Consider the following 15,255-nt stretch of genomic DNA (forward strand, 5'->3'; position numbering starts at 1 on the left):
GTACCTCAGGGTAGCCGCCCCCGGCTTGCCCGGCTGATTTGATTGGAGGATTTGACTCATTTCGGCCAAAAACAGGACCAGCTGCAGCATGTTCTGCAGCATCTTCAGTGTGCAGGAGGACCGCCAGCACCGTGCTGCGTGTGCCACATGCACACACCCCTCCAACCTATGTCCGACACTGTCTCTAGCCACGCCCCAAGCTTTATCATGCTGCATCACAACCACCTACCTCACCTATCGGTCTTCTTATCGCCCGCATGCCCGCTGAGCCGAGACGATAAGCCCGCTGCCATCCTTTTAGGTACGATGAAAAGCACGAAAGCCCAGGTCATGCCTGGGTGCGGTGAGATGCCTAAGCAAGCACCCCGAGACAACCCGAGAGATAAGCAGCTCGCTCTCGTCGCGGTTCGTCACTACCATCTTCCTTCTCCTTCGTTCCTCGTCCTCGACTTCCGTCCTCGACTTCCTTCGTCTCGTCCCGTCCCAGGCCTCAGCCCGGTTTGTTAGCCTCCCGTGCCACTTTCCCTTGTGACCAGAACTTGCCTTGATAACGTAAGGATACCTGAGCCATCTGGTCTCAAGGTATATACCCAAGGAATCCCGCAACCCCGGCCTTCGTCTTCTGACTCGTCTTGCTTTTGTTCCTCAACTACCTCATCAACATTCATACTGCCCCAACCCTGTACTCTTGTATATGTCTTTGATTCTAACCGCATCACTCGCCTAACACCCACCTCTTCATCAAACTGCTTGCGCCAACAAGTTCTGTGCAAACTCATATACTCGTCCTTCTTTTCATCTCGCTCTATTTTGATCTCGGTTTCCCTTTTTCGTAACCTCCCCCGCATCCGCGCCTCTTTCGTTTTTGGCCTCGCGTTCTGCAATCTCCGGCAACCTTCAGCCCGGTGACTCACCGGCATCTACTGCCCCAATACCAACACAGTGATTACCTCACAAGCCTCGGTTACCTCTCCTGCTACCCAGCACCACCAGCACAACGCCTTCATTGCCTTAGCCTCCGCCTTGCTTCCAAAGTCAGTCCGAGCACCGAAACGGGCATAACCTCAGAGATTCCTTCGGCTACCTCTCTTATATCTCCCGTCATCTCTCTCCCAGCAACTATCCACACCTACCCGTGTCTCGATTCTACGTGTCGAGCAAATCGCCCAGACTATTATCGCTATCGACAGAGAATATAAGCTTTGTCGACTTAGGTTCAACTCTTCGAACCTGCCCGCCCCTTTGTCATAGAAACGCGACCGGCGACGCCACGTCAGAGAGCCTTCCGGTACAAATTCGAACACATACAAGCATCATGGCTGCCATGACCGATGTCCAGGCTCAGTACGAGCGAGATCTCCGGAGCGCACACCAGGACTACAAGAGGACCAAGGATTCCCAGTCCAAGTGGTCCAACGGAGCTCGTCCGCTCGCAGGCTGCCGATTAGACTGGGCCACCCTCGAAGCTATTGGAGGCACTGAGCAACAGCGCGCCAAGACTCGTCCCAGAGGCAAGAACAGCGAGATGTACGTTCTTTTGCTAGATCCCGAACCGAGATGTCGCTGACACCACAGATAGTTCCCACTTCAAGAAGATGCAGAACAATGTGATGAAGGGGCGATCGCACTGGGCGCCTCACCAGGGCCGTCTCAACTCGGCGCTGCAGGCCAAGGAGCAAATCAAGGATCCCCTCAGCCAATCTCTCATGGACCTTGCCCCTTCTCAGGGCGGCTGGAAGAACCTTGCTGCTTCAGAAGACTGGAAGTACAGTTTCGATAAGGCGGAGAGCCCCAACCGCCCCCTGACGCTTGATGTCTTCATCAAGACCTCAGGCCGTGAGACGGAACGAATGGTCGAGAAGGAGTATGAGATTCTCAGTGAGAACGGTCAAGTTCTGAAGGGTCGCAAAGCGCGTCAGAACCTCCGTCAGGAGCATATGTCCGTCGCGGAGGATGAAGGCTTTCAGCTTGTTTGATTTGAAATTCACCAGTTGCTCTGGCTGGGCAGCATAAGACAATTCTCGAACGACTGTATGATGGATGTATTAGCGATTCGACGGAGTGGGCGTTGAGGGTTCAAGCATGGCATTGCGGCAACAGGCTTGAGAGGGCTTTGCAATAGCACATCATGGTTTTTGGGACATTATTTTGGCGTTGGGTCATGAGAGATGGAAGCATTGTGTAGCGCAGGATTGCGCTCCGTTCCTCTCATTAAATTAACCATACGGATAGGTAGTGCAAGTAGACGAATGGCAAAAGACCATGCAGTCCAACCACGCAATGTTAATGGCAGTGGTAGATGATGTTTCCTCGATACCGGAGACGCATCGCGTTTCGACTTTTCCTGATGCGTCGTGGGTCGCGGCAATCACGGTTCATGAACATGAAGCACAATATATGCGTCCCAAGACTGCTACACTAACGACATGGGCAGTTCGTTGCCTCAGGATTGGTTTGGCTCAGCAAACGCGTCCAGGATGGCGATCCTCGAGCGGCCGACGCCAGTTGCCGTAAGTGGCTAGGTGCAGATGGGGAGCGAGCAAGGGAACGCTGCGCCGCGGGGCTGAAATTGATGGTGCCTAGAGGCATGGAGATTTCTGCCTTCAAGGCACCCAGTGTAAGCCATGGACGTAAGCTGAATCCATACCGTCGGAGCCATGGACGCTGGTCTTGGAAACACTGGTTTGCGCAAAGATACTTAATAAAGCACCCTGACTTATCTTGCCTCCAGTGCGAGTAAAGCTGAGCTCTTCTCAATTCTGGCCTCGCCGTGCCGCCGCCGCCCCCCCGCCTGCCGAGATTCTCGAGGTTCGGCTTGAATTCAAACTAACCAGGTTGCATGTTGCATTTCACCCACCGCATTATCAAGTACTCGGAGACGCGCCTGCCAGAATGACGACCGTTGACGAGTCTATGCTGCCCCCCTTACCGTTGCCGCCCTCAACGGTGACACTGTCGACGCCGACGCCGCCTCCACCTCCTCCTCCGACATTTACGGCTTCGTCGGCCCCAAGGGCTTCAACGCAATCGGCGCCAGCACCGATACAACCTACGCCAGAATCTACACCATCATCTACATCTCTAGTGCAAGAGAAAAGCTTGCTAGCAGCCCGCAGCCGTAGCTACGACGACGTGACACCAGACAGTGCCAGCTCGTTGACCCCACCGCCCTATTCTGGCCCATCTAACTTCTCAGAAACGAATGTTTCGATCCGAGCTCGAGAAAGTCCAGGACCCATGTACTACCCAGGCTTACCAAGACTAGACTACAAGCTCTACTCACCGCCGAACTTCAGCCTGTCGACAGACTGTATCGTTCTCTCTTCCAGGTCAGACCATCTGTCAGCGAGCGCCAATGCCCTTCTATCCCTCATCAGGACCCAGGCAAGCATCCCGCCCAAGCCTCTCATACACATGAAAGGGACGCGAGGACGCAAGGTCGACTTCGACATCAAGCTCAATCTGATGGGATTGCTGGTGCCGGATGACACGAGCAAGCGCATGCAGTACATTCGCTGTGTCAGTGAGGGCGAGATGGCGTACAGGGGCGGAGTAAAGCCAGACGTCATTCCCGAAGTTGGCGAAAGAGAGCTTGAGGAGTGGTGCCGCCGCTTTGTTGAAGATCCAGCGCAGGTCAAAAGTTTCGGTGAGGACCCTATCCAAACCGTATCTACTTTGTCGAACTGGGTAACTAACAGAGTGCAACATAGCACTTGATCGAGTAGTTGCAAACTTGGACACGATGTGGATCGAAGGTCAATTGCGAGCCCTGTTGGCCGCGACGCAGTACAAAGGAGTGCTCCATGTGTCGTTTCCCGTAACGCACGCCAAGGTGGTGGTGCAAACCCAGCCGAAGGCAAACAAGTTCATGACGAGCATGAAGAAGCTTTTCTCGGGAAAGCACAAGTATGAAGTGGTGCAGTCAGTTTGGCCATTTGCGACGGCGAAAAGCGGTGATGAAGGCAGGAGATGCGCTGTACAAAGTGAAGAAGTCTGGTGGCGGGTAAGCCTTTCCGCAAACCTGCTACTTGCCGCTGTGTACAGTACTTGCCCACCTAGGTATCTAGGCTCGCTAACGTGTTTGCTCTTCGTAGGAGTGGCGGGACCCGATCAGATACGCAGTCTCGCAAAAGAGACAGAACGGCGCATACGTGACTAATGAGGATAAGCTGGAGGCTTTGATGGAGGGCAAGGGTCAAGATTCAATTGACTGGGGAGGAGTTGAAGCGATAGACATGCCAGATGAGGCCGAGCTGGAGGGATAGATAGAGAGGTCATCGAAGAGCCCATATTAAACAAACCTAGGTGCCTAGGTACCTAGGTAAGGTAGTAAGGAATACTGTGCAGGAATGATCGGCCAACCTAAGGCACCGGACCTATTTCAAGCACGTGTCTGTGACGTTGCCAGCTGGTCTCAACTGGGCGCACGGGTCCAAAGAGACTCGAAGACCCAACCGCTGGACCGGGAACGCACTGCGGATTTCGAGGCAGTGCTTGTCGCATTTTACAACTCCAACTGAGTCACCGGCGGACTCGCTTCCATAGCACAATCTTTTTTGGACAAGCCCCCCCAATTGCATGAGTCACAAACGCAAGCCGGCTTGTTTAGGTGGTTAAGAGGATGGCAGCGAGACTATGCGGGCCTTGCTCTGACGCATACGGCCTGGCCATGTCACGATTGTACATCATCATCCGCGCGTGGGCTTCCCCGCAGTCCACCGCTGCAGTAAGTTTTCCTTCTAGAACTTCTGCAATGCAACAATAGCTCTGGTTGGACACATACATGGGTAGGCCGTTTGAAACTAAACATGGCTGAATGGACCCTGGATCTACAAGGGTACTCTCTGTAGCAACACATCAACATCTTTGCGAGTTGGCTCTTGAAGATCACAACCCCCTAATCACTTCATCTTTATACACAACCCAGTATCAATTTCGCGCTCAATAGACCTCTTCCCTTCTTTCATTGTCTCTCTTACACCCTGTCCGCATCGCATTCCCAGTCCGGAACATTCAGGCACCTCAAGGCACAATCATCACCATATCCCTCGGTCATACACTGGTCTCTGTTCAGCAGAGCTCTCCGAGTATTATGGAGTCCCAAGCAGCAAGCCACGCCACAGCTCTCTGTATCATCCCCCCAGAGGAGCATTGGACGGCAATCAATCGTCTTCGCTTTGACAACGACAAGGCCTACACGAAATGGCCCCCTCATGTCAATCTCATCTATCCGTTCGTCAGATCCACGGAGAGTAGCGTGCTGCATCAGGCTTGTGATGCCGTTGTATCGTGCCTGAAGGACCGTGCCGCCTCAGGCGAGCTCGCTCCCCTGCCTATCCGTCTTGATTCACCGGGCTTTTTCTCCCACAAAAATGGCAGCACCCTCTTCTTGCGTGACGAGAATGAGGGGAATATCTCCCGGCTAACATCGCTGCGAGGCGCCATACTCGCGGCCATCGGCCAGAGCCGGTCAGAGCCCTACAATATGCACCTTACGATGGCTCAGTGCGAAGACGCAGCTCCTTCGTCTAAGTTCGAGTTCTTGCTTGACAAGCTTCGTCGGCTACCAGCCGTAACCTGGGAGGCTGACCAGCTCTCAGTCTTGGTTCGCAGTCCTTCTGGACATATGAGGCAATGGGGTGTCATTGACCTAGTTTCCCAGTCCTTTAACATTTGCAGACATGCTCCCAATTCCAGCTCGGATACACCTTCGCCAACCATTCCGCGGCCAACGTGGTATTTCTCCCGTTCAGACATGGCGTGGAAACGCCTGGTCCAACCATCTGAACCAGAGGTCTTCGACAACAAGCAACACGGGAATCTTGTTGTCGCTAGCTGGAACGTACTAGCAGAGTTTCATTATCCCCCATCCCGGACCAGATACTCCTTGATCGTGGAAAATCTACTCGCAGAAAATGCGATTGCGGACATCGTAGTTCTCCAAGAGGTGACAGACGACTTTCTAGCCTTCCTGCTCGCAGATGAACGCATCTACAAAACGTATTTCTACGTCTCTGAGGGTTCGCCAAATGACGCTGAGGCTGGCCCCCTGCCCAATATTCTCAACACTGTTGTGCTCAGCAGGGAACCATTCTCGTGGGAATACCTGCCCTCGAAGAGACAGCATAAAGGATCAGCCATTCTTCAGTTCGAAGAACTCCTACACAATGATACTCAGGAACCAGTCCTTCCCCTTGTCTTGGCAACCTGCCATCTAAGTCAGGGCCTTACAGATGGCGCGGTCGTTGCTAAAGAAAAGTAATGGATTATTTCGCTGAGTCCAGAAATGCGGAGCTGACTGTGGTTGACAGGGAATTGCAACGGATCCTCAACCATCTGAAGAGTAATCACGCAGCAAACCAATGGATCCTGGCCGGAGACTTCAACATAGCCACTTCTTCTTACACTATCGACGCGGCAGTGAAACGCGGCTCCATTACGGTACAGACAGAGGATCTTCTTCGTGGAATCGAGGCAACTCTGGCAGAGACCAACTTCCTGGACACGTGGTTTATCTCTCGTGTCGAGGCCGGCGTCAGCGACAATATCAAGGGCGATATCCACGACAGTTTTGAAGGCGAACAGGGTGCCACATTTGACCCCAGAGCGAACCCTCAGGCCGTGAAAATGGTCGGAAGCGGCCTGAACAACCGACCACAGAGATATGACCGCATTCTAGTGAAAAATGGCGGTCCCTTTCACATCTCTCGGTTCAACATGTTTGGCTTCCTCACTGGCGATGGCGAGAGTCCAGGTGGGCCCCTTTACGCAAGCGATCATTGGGGTATTCGCTGTCTTTTACGGCGTTCTTCACTAAAAGATGGCTCCAGCACCAGTGCTCGAGTCGTCCCTGTCGAGGCTAAACGGGCACCTGGATCTATGTCTGATGTCACCGCTCTAAAGCAGACTTTGGAGCTTCTCGATGTTGTCCCGGCAGAAAAAGATGAGCGTACCCGGAAACAGGCCCTGGGGCTGCTACGAATGATTCTTTGGGAGAACGAACAGACGAATGTGGAGCAGTCGCGTGGTCAACCGGCCCTTGTACTAGTTCCTGTCGGATCGTATGGTCTTGGCGTATGGTCGAAATCTTCCGATATTGACTGCCTCTGCATCGGATCAATCAGTCCTCGCGTCTTCTTCACTCTTGCCAGGCATCGTCTGAGAAAGTCGGTCGGAGAAGGTGTCCGAATACTACGGCAGGTGAAGGCAAAAACCGGCACTATGCTCGAGATCGAGGTCCTTGGGCTGAGATGCGATCTCCAGTATTGTCAGGCAGCGAGCGTTGCCAACCAGTGGCCAAACTTGCTGAAGCGTCCCCCATCTGATGCAGCTTTCAGCTTGCCAACCCAGACGCTCTTGAAATTGAAGCCTGCTAGGGACATGTACTACATTGCTAGGTCTGTCCCGGATCTTGCTCAGTTTCGCGTCTGTTATCAAGTGATCAAGACTTGGGCCAAGGCGAACGGGATCTACGCAGCCAAGTTCGGATACCTTGGCGGCGTTCACTTGTCTGTTATGTTGGTTAGGGTGTGCAAAATGCTCCTACATGGCATGGGTACAGTCTCGACTGCCGACGTCATCGCTACCTTCTTCGACCACTATGCGCACTTCGACTGGAAGAACGACATTGTCTTTGATCCATTCTTCCACAAGCAGCTACGGTATCACCGGACGCCCAGAGAAGCCATGTGCCTTCTTGGATGGCATTCGCCGACACTTAACACCGCACTCATTGCTTCTGTTCCCACGGTCAAGATCATCTCGACGGAGCTACGCCAAGCCAACGCCAAATTCACGGAGGGCGCAACCTGGCAGTCTATTCTTTCGGCACCTGGCATGATCGCGGAAAAGGACTTATCACAAGGCGCCGCAAGCTTCCTTTCCTCGTTCAAAACGTTCGTGAACCTCCGCATTCACTACTGGGGAGGGTCGCTGGAACGTGGGAGTCGGCTTGTTGGTTGGCTCGAGTCCCGTTGCGCATCACTCCTCGTCGGTGAGCCAACTCATGATTGTACAGATCCCTAGCAGCCGTTTTCTGACCATGATTTAGACATCAACAGGAAGGTCCCGGAGCTTGCTCCGAGAATCTGGCCCGCGAGATTCGTCGACGCGGCGACACCCAACTCACAATGCCAACAAAGCGAATATCAAGGCTCGTATCTTGTCGGCCTAAAATGGATGTGCGAGGACGAGAGGCCAGAAAAGGAAACGCTGACCACGACGCACAGCAACCTGCAAGCCGTGCTGCATCAATTCGAAGAACATATTCACGGCGATAAAAAATACTACGATGCGACGACTTCCTGGTTCAGTGCGACTCTTGTCAAACGCACCGAGTTGGGAGATCTCAGGCTGGACAATCAAGAGTGGGGCGACTACGTCGACGGCGATGACGATACAGAATCGGACGAGGAGGAAGACGAGGAAGACGAGGAGGATCTTTCAGTTTCGGGCCTACCGCCGGGAAGGCTGGGCAAGAAGGAGAGGGCGAAGGCGGCCACAAACCAGCCACGCTCAACGGTCGTGCCCAAACCCGAGGGTGCGAGCAAGTTCAGAACGGCTCTGGATGTTCTCAACAGACTGAGATGGGACGCTGACATAGACGGAAACGACTTCGTCGTCGGTTATGAAGATAGATTTCTAGGGGCACAGGAGAAGGCTTTGGTGGAGTGGAAAAGCGAGCAGACGCATGAAGAATTCATTCCGCAGCATAGAATTCTTTGGTTCAAGCGACGGAGCGACGGAGTCGTTGTTTGGGACAGATCCAAGCGCGTGGATCTGCTATTTAAAAAGACACCTTATAGATAGCTAGGCGCCGATCCTTGCGGTCGACGAAATCCATGAGATCACCCTGCAAGTAAACCTTTGCATTTGCCAGTTGCCAATTTGTGTCCTCAAGTAAGTGGAAAACACACACATACACACACACACGAAACCAGACGAATTCAAAGTCAATTGCTGGGTCTGCTTGAGAATGCTATCCCCAACAGACACTTGATTATTGTTAATATCAGAAACGTTGATAGAGCTCATGTCCGTACTCTAGACGAGCGTATGTCAGGACGTGTATGATAGATCTGGCCCGCCAACCTATGAGTTGGTATCCGCATCCATAACGCCAAGCCCTCCCACCAAAGAAAGCCCAAGTAAACAGACGCCCCAAACTGCGCAGAAACCTCGAACAACTGGGTAGGTAGGCCCTACCGAAGAACGCCCCTTCTCAGTAGAGGGTCATGAATACAGCGGCGATGCCAGCCTTGTCGTATTTCACATGCTTGCCCTTGCCCTTGTCGACCTCATGGTATCGGTCCCAGAATCTGTTGTACAAAGGCTCAAGCATTTGCTGAATGTCCCTGGCAAACATTTGGCGTACTTCTCTTTCCATGTTATATGACTTGTGACGGGTGACCATCTCGTCAAATGATGCGTTAAACGCCTGGAACTTACCCTTGATGTTGTCCTTGTCCCTGCTGCTCAGGCCCTTGAGGATAGAGGCTGAATCAGCTTGCCCGGACGTTGGTCGCTGCTTGCTCGTGTGAATAACATCAAACAAGTGGGTAGAAACTTCCTTGCAGTCCATCGTGTACATGGAAGTCGCCTTCTTGCGCCACTGGTCCAACATGCCCATCCGCTGCTCCAACAAGGGGGCCAGATCCGAGTCACGAATCATCCGCTCAATGATGACCACGCTATTGGCGAGAAACACCCCGATGATGCCTCGTCCCTTGAGGACCATCTTCGCTTTCTGGTCAAGTGATGACATCAGCATGTCAACTGTATCTGCGCAATAGTGTGCAAAGATTTCTTTGCCATCAGCGCCGATATCGAACGAAGCCAGGCTCGGTATCACATCGGTAGACCGCCCATCAGTAGCAGCGCTGGACTTCCAGCCACCATCGCCCAAGGAGAACATTATGCTGGAGACAGGGCGCAAAAATTCGACCATGGTCTGTAGACGCTGCATTGTCTCGGACACGATTGATATCGGAGCGCCGTCTTGAGGAAGTGTCTGCATGGCGGTAACTCTTCGCCTGGTATCCTCTAGCAACTCCCCCAGCGATAATTTGGCGGTCTCACGAACGGGCCGAAGGGCTGCTGCGAGGGAGGATTTGAGCTCGCCAGTACGCGTTTCGAGGTTACTTGACAAGCCTGACATGATTTCGGTTATCTCGTAGGCAAGGTAGCAGTCGGTGTGGAGGTGAGACTTGATGTGATTGTTCAATTCTCGTAGCGTGCGGGCCAACTCAGCCATGGCGGCCTGGCATGTGGCCTGGAATAGGGGGCCCCAGTCTTCGCGGGTGAATATGCTGCAGATGCTGTCGTATTCGGCCAAAAACAGACCCTCCATTGCCTGAGCGTATGTGCCAATTCCGTTGGCGCCTGCGCGATAGATGGCGTCGGGATTCTTTTTCTTAGTCGTGTTTACGCTCGCGGCGGCCAGATTTGCCAGTGTAGAAGACAGATAGGGCCCGCGGATTTCGGCGTATATCTTGGCGGTAGAAGAATCTTGAGGAGCGGCAGCACCCCCGTTCTGGCGGTGATTATTGGAGATATAGGCGTTGACCAGGCCAAGACGCGTAACCTTGTCCTGTGACAGAACAGGAAACGGCACATCCTTTGTGATATAGTGGAGCGGTTCTACTGAGCGAGGTGTTTCTCCCCGAAGCAACTTATCGAAGTGACTCTCAAGTTGAGAGTTGCCAGACTTAATCAAGCGTGTAAGTTCCGACATGGTCTGCTGGTTGGCGCGGAGATTGGAGGCCTGCATGTCGGCTAGCGATTTGCTGAGACGCTTGATGGAGGCCAGGTAGTTCGACAAGCCGATCCTGTCTGGGCCAGCACGAATGATCTGTTCCTCATCGTTTTTGCTGTCGGCCGGCTGACGCAAGCGCTCGATTGCGGAGAGGACGCCATCGATGTCTGTTGAGAAGGTCACTGGTCAGCTGCCGCTATTGCATGCTTCGTCGCTGTTTTCCAGCTCGGAATGGAGAGGCGGAAAGGGAAATGACCGCAAGTGATCTCCTGCGGGTATGGCAATAAACGCACTATTTCCTAGGATCTGTAGCTTCTTCGTCTCCCCGCTCAGGGGACCAGCGACCTCGCGCACACTCTTGCCCGTAGATTCCAGCCTCCCCATGCATGCCTGAATCTTCTTTGTCAATTGGGCTGTCTTCTCTAGACGCGAGTTTAGCACATCGACTTCGGCTCGAGCCTCCTCGTCGGCTGCATGGCGATTTGTCGCAGGCCCGACAGACATGATAAGTGCCAACGTTCCGAAGGGACTTGCTGCACAGCGACGTTGGCAGGCAGATGTGGAGGGATCAGGGTATCGGTTGCGGCCTGTGTTCAGCCCGGAGCTGACATGGGAAAGGCGAACGAATGTGGCGTTGTTGGTCGAGTCAGATAGGGCAGTATATGTTCGATGTTTTCGCGGCGGTCGCAGAGTGCGAAGAGATGTCGAGAGGGAGGTCAGGATGAACGGAGGGCCGGATCAAGCTGCTTGGATCCGACGAGGGGACTGACGTGGGATACAAGAGCCTATTGTACCTGTGGGTGGGTACCTCCGGCTGCTAGGTCAGGGCTCAAGTGCTAATTGCGGCGCATGTTATGCTAAAGACGACAGGTAAAAGTACCTACCTTACCTAACCTACCTATCCGTAAGGTGCCTCCAGTACAGATGAATAAGGGAGGCACAGGCACTGGACGTCTCTGAGGTCCAGGAATGCGGACCGGGACAGGGGTGTTTTGTTATGAAAGCCGATGCATGCATGCACCTACAACCAGCTCACTACGTGTGAGCTTCCTAGTCTCCTAGATGATCTCCCGCCACATTGCAAGACAGCCACAGGACCACGGTGTCTGAACCTGAGCACTTTCATCCTATGCTGTCTCAATACCTCGACTACCTTAGCTTCCATATCGTACTCTTCTACGTGATATGCCTCTGCCTTGTCCTTGCAATGGACGTGCACAGTGAAGGCCCTAATTGTGAAGGATATGACACGTACGAGAAAGCAAGCAGAAGTCGGGCCAGGATTGGCTGCAACCAGCGTAATACTCATCCATTGTCCCTACATCCTAGGACGGGATGGAATGGGATGGGATGGGACGAGACGACAGAATTTTGTTGGGTTCAAATGTATAGACTGACCCCTTACGGTAAAACACTCAATTAGCTGGTTCGGACGACACATGATAAAATTCCAGTCATTGAGTTTACTTGTCATTGTTTGACATCTGTCGTCTTAGCACACGATCCTCCACTTTTCAGATACCCTGAATTGCCAGCTTCGAGAAAAAATCGTTGACGAGCCGCGTCACCGTTTCGGCGACAAATGCAATCTCGTCCCTTGTCACCGTATATGGAGGCGCTACAATGATGTGATCCCCGAGAACACCGTCTGCTGTTCCTGAGCCCGGGTAAACAACAATGCCGTATGGTTCCGTCAACCCCAGCTCGTTGATACTCGCTGCTATTCGCGCTGCACTAGGCCATGGCACCTTGGTCTGTTTGTCGCGGACAAACTCGATTCCCCAGAAGAGGCCCTTGCCACGGATGTCTCCGACGTATGGATGGTCCATAAGACTCTCTTTCAAAAGACCAGATAAGAGTTGACCCATGTTTTGCACATTGGCAACCAGGCCGTCTGACTGGATGATCTGTTGAACTTCCAGGGCTGCCGCACACGCGACAGGGTGTCCTTGATATGTGTGTCCGTGGACAAAGGCACTATCGTCGCCAGCCGTTTATTAGCACTTTCCAACAAATTTGACGTCAGAGGCATGTCCGGGGAACCGAAACCCACCTTGTCCCCTTTTCTAGCACCTCAACCACCCTCTTGTTTACGAGGACGCCGGCTATCGGCTGATAGCCCCCAGCCAAACCCTTGCCGATGGTCTGGATATCTGGCACAACACCCTCGGCCTCCCATGCGTGGAGAGTTCCACTGCGGCCCATGCCGCTCATGACTTCATCCATGATGAGCAACGCACCGTATCGGTCACACACAGATTTCATTGCTTGAAAATAGCCTGGAACAGCCGGAACACATCCCAGTGCCTCAACGTACCCAGAGATCAGCCCGTGTGACTACAGATTATCATGGGATGGGTACAGTGGAATCAACTTACAGCTCCAACAACTGGCTCTGCTACGAATGCGCATACATTACCAGGGCCAACCCGAATAAACTCGTCCTCGAGCTCCTTGGCGAGCTTTGCAACATAAGACTCGTCCGATTCGTCGGCCAACTTATCCCTGTACGCAAAGCATGGGGAAATATGCGACACAACATTGTCGAGGAGCATGGGCTTGAAGTTAGCTCGGCGTGCGACATGGCCACCCATGGATAATGCGCCTAGTGTCGTGCCATGATACGATCTCTGGCGGGCAATGTAAAGATGTCTTTGTGGCTCTGCTGGCTTCTTCTCCAGGAAATACTGCCTGGAGAGTTTCATGGCCGCCTCCATTGCTTCGGATCCTGCCAAGCATGTGAGCCTCCAGGACTATGCGTTCAAAGATTGCAAACATACCGCTGCTCACAAGATAGGCCCTTGACATGTGACCATGTGTGGTGTTGATGAGAAACTGGGCCAATTGCTCACATACCGACGTCGTGAAGAAAGTAGAGGGACTGTAGGCAATGTTGCTGAGCTGCCGGATGATAGCCTCAGCTACTCGCTTGTCACTGTGGCCGAGGCATGCCACGGCGGCGCCCCCGGACGCATCGAAAAGTTTCCGACCGCCGTCAACGACATAGCAGTTTCCCTCGCCACCTACAGTACGGAGGAATTGGCTCTTGAGATCACGATGTAGGACGGCGGACTTGCTCGCGTCCGCGAACTCAACAGAGTTCAGAGCCTTCAGAACCATCTCGTAGGTTGATGTGGTGGGGTCGCAAAGTGACGGGCCTAGACGAGAAACTATGTCTCGATCGTAATGTAAGAGACGATGACACCAGCTTGGAAAGGCAATATGCAACACCGACGGGGTTTGGTGGCGGTAGAGGGAGTCGTCTGTGGTGCCATGGGAAGGGATAGATGCCACCCTCTCCGACATGGCTGACGGGGACCCTTTTATGAAGAAACTTCGGCCCAGGCCCGGTATCTTGCCGGGGTCGGCGGTCCTGCCATGCGAAGTGCCGGTAGGCTGGATCCGCGAGCAATCGACACTATCCGAACACCCCAGCACATCGTGACAATTAGGAGAACCCCGTCGGCTTTCACCTGACACCTCGCACATACTGCTCGGGTTTCCAGCATGCACACACTATGCAGCGCATCTCAGTTAGCGCAATGCCAGTGTGGTGGACCACTTGTCGTGATTGGGACCATGCCGGCGGGACGCAGGACTCTGGACAAGACGGAGGGGCATCCGCCATAGTGGGGGGAGGGGCGTGGCCGCGGGGAGTAGAGTTCAGGGCATGTAAGCGGGAAGAAGTCCTCCATAACTTTCGATGGCTCGCACATGGTAGCGTATACGCAGTACACCGTAGGCCTCCCTACCCTTGACTAGCGACCCGTGATACCTGGCAATGCCCCAGTTCAAGTCCCCTGCCAGGATGAACTCCTGCGTGCACATATGATGTACCGCCCCGCGGTTCGGCAAGCCGACAACACATGGCCATCGAAAGATGACCTTGACCGCGGTACGTGATGTCCCATCGCCTTACAGAAGCCGTCTTCAACTGTGCTCCATTCAATCTGGACGAGCCCCCTTCTTTGCCGTTACCCAGTTATTTGTTGTATTCTGTTGTCGCTCGTATGGAAGACGGAACGCGGAAGAGGAACACCGGATGCTGCCATGTAGTTGGCGAGCCCGTGCCGCTGGCTGTTGTGTCACCAATAATTGGGAATTTGCATCGGCCCGCAACTCGTAATCCAGACCATGGCCCCGATTGAAGTGAAGTGGGGTGGTGGTGGATAATGGCCGAGGGTTTTCCACACCGGGTCGGGATGATGGGTATTCGGGATGCCGACTTTTGTCGGGCCGGAATTTGGGCCTCCGTGGTCGTCCCCGTTGCGCTGCGGTGCGGTCTGACCTCGCGAGCGGGAAGGATGTGGCTCAAAGGACATAATCGGGAAGCTTGTTGAACGGCTGCACTCTTTCCTAATCGCTGTAGGCGGCGGCGGTGTTGTTGGATGTTGACATAGACAACGAGCCGCACAGACAAGGCCGAGGGTACCTTAGTGGCCCGGGGTAAGAAGCGGTTGACCGAAACATTATTACCCAGATCGTTGTAGAGAAACCTACAT

The 15,255-nt window shown here is 53.6% G+C and overlaps 5 protein-coding genes across 5 annotated transcripts; 3 read left to right on the top strand and 2 right to left on the bottom strand.

The window, feature by feature from the left end:
- Positions 1-1,315: 1,315 nt before the first annotated feature.
- CGGC5_v003755 (uncharacterized protein) lies at positions 1,316-1,976 on the top strand (the record flags this gene model as incomplete). The annotated part of the gene is made up of 2 exons (XM_032027028.1): positions 1,316-1,527; positions 1,580-1,976. The coding sequence occupies 2 exons, from the start codon at positions 1,316-1,318 to the stop codon at positions 1,974-1,976; spliced, it is 609 nt and encodes a 202-aa protein (XP_031876526.1).
- A 681-nt stretch (positions 1,977-2,657) lies between these two features.
- CGGC5_v003756 (uncharacterized protein) lies at positions 2,658-4,265 on the top strand (the record flags this gene model as incomplete). The annotated part of the gene is made up of 6 exons (XM_066151178.1): positions 2,658-2,682; positions 2,911-3,118; positions 3,266-3,329; positions 3,385-3,646; positions 3,711-4,003; positions 4,095-4,265. 6 exons carry the CDS (start codon positions 2,658-2,660, stop codon positions 4,263-4,265), a joined length of 1,023 nt encoding a protein of 340 aa, XP_066009608.1.
- An 827-nt stretch (positions 4,266-5,092) lies between these two features.
- Positions 5,093-8,808, top strand: PAPS1 (Nuclear poly(A) polymerase 1; the record flags this gene model as incomplete). The annotated part of the gene is made up of 3 exons (XM_066151179.1): positions 5,093-6,258; positions 6,312-7,993; positions 8,051-8,808. The coding sequence occupies 3 exons, from the start codon at positions 5,093-5,095 to the stop codon at positions 8,806-8,808; spliced, it is 3,606 nt and encodes a 1,201-aa protein (XP_066009609.1).
- A 412-nt stretch (positions 8,809-9,220) lies between these two features.
- exo70 (Exocyst complex protein exo70) lies at positions 9,221-11,257 on the bottom strand (the record flags this gene model as incomplete). Its single annotated transcript, XM_032027032.1, has 3 exons — positions 9,221-9,372; positions 9,448-10,920; positions 11,047-11,257. 3 exons carry the CDS (start codon positions 11,255-11,257, stop codon positions 9,221-9,223), a joined length of 1,836 nt encoding a protein of 611 aa, XP_031876533.1.
- Positions 11,258-12,267: 1,010 nt separating this feature from the next.
- CGGC5_v003759 (putative aminotransferase) lies at positions 12,268-13,873 on the bottom strand (the record flags this gene model as incomplete). Its single annotated transcript, XM_032027033.1, has 4 exons — positions 12,268-12,730; positions 12,807-13,060; positions 13,132-13,481; positions 13,534-13,873. 4 exons carry the CDS (start codon positions 13,871-13,873, stop codon positions 12,268-12,270), a joined length of 1,407 nt encoding a protein of 468 aa, XP_031876545.1.
- Positions 13,874-15,255: the final 1,382 nt, after the last annotated feature.

Source organism: Colletotrichum fructicola (genome assembly GCF_000319635.2).
Source record: "Colletotrichum fructicola Nara gc5 chromosome Unknown KSG_Nara_v1_contig02, whole genome shotgun sequence".
In the NCBI taxonomy this organism is placed as follows: domain Eukaryota; kingdom Fungi; phylum Ascomycota; class Sordariomycetes; order Glomerellales; family Glomerellaceae; genus Colletotrichum; species Colletotrichum fructicola.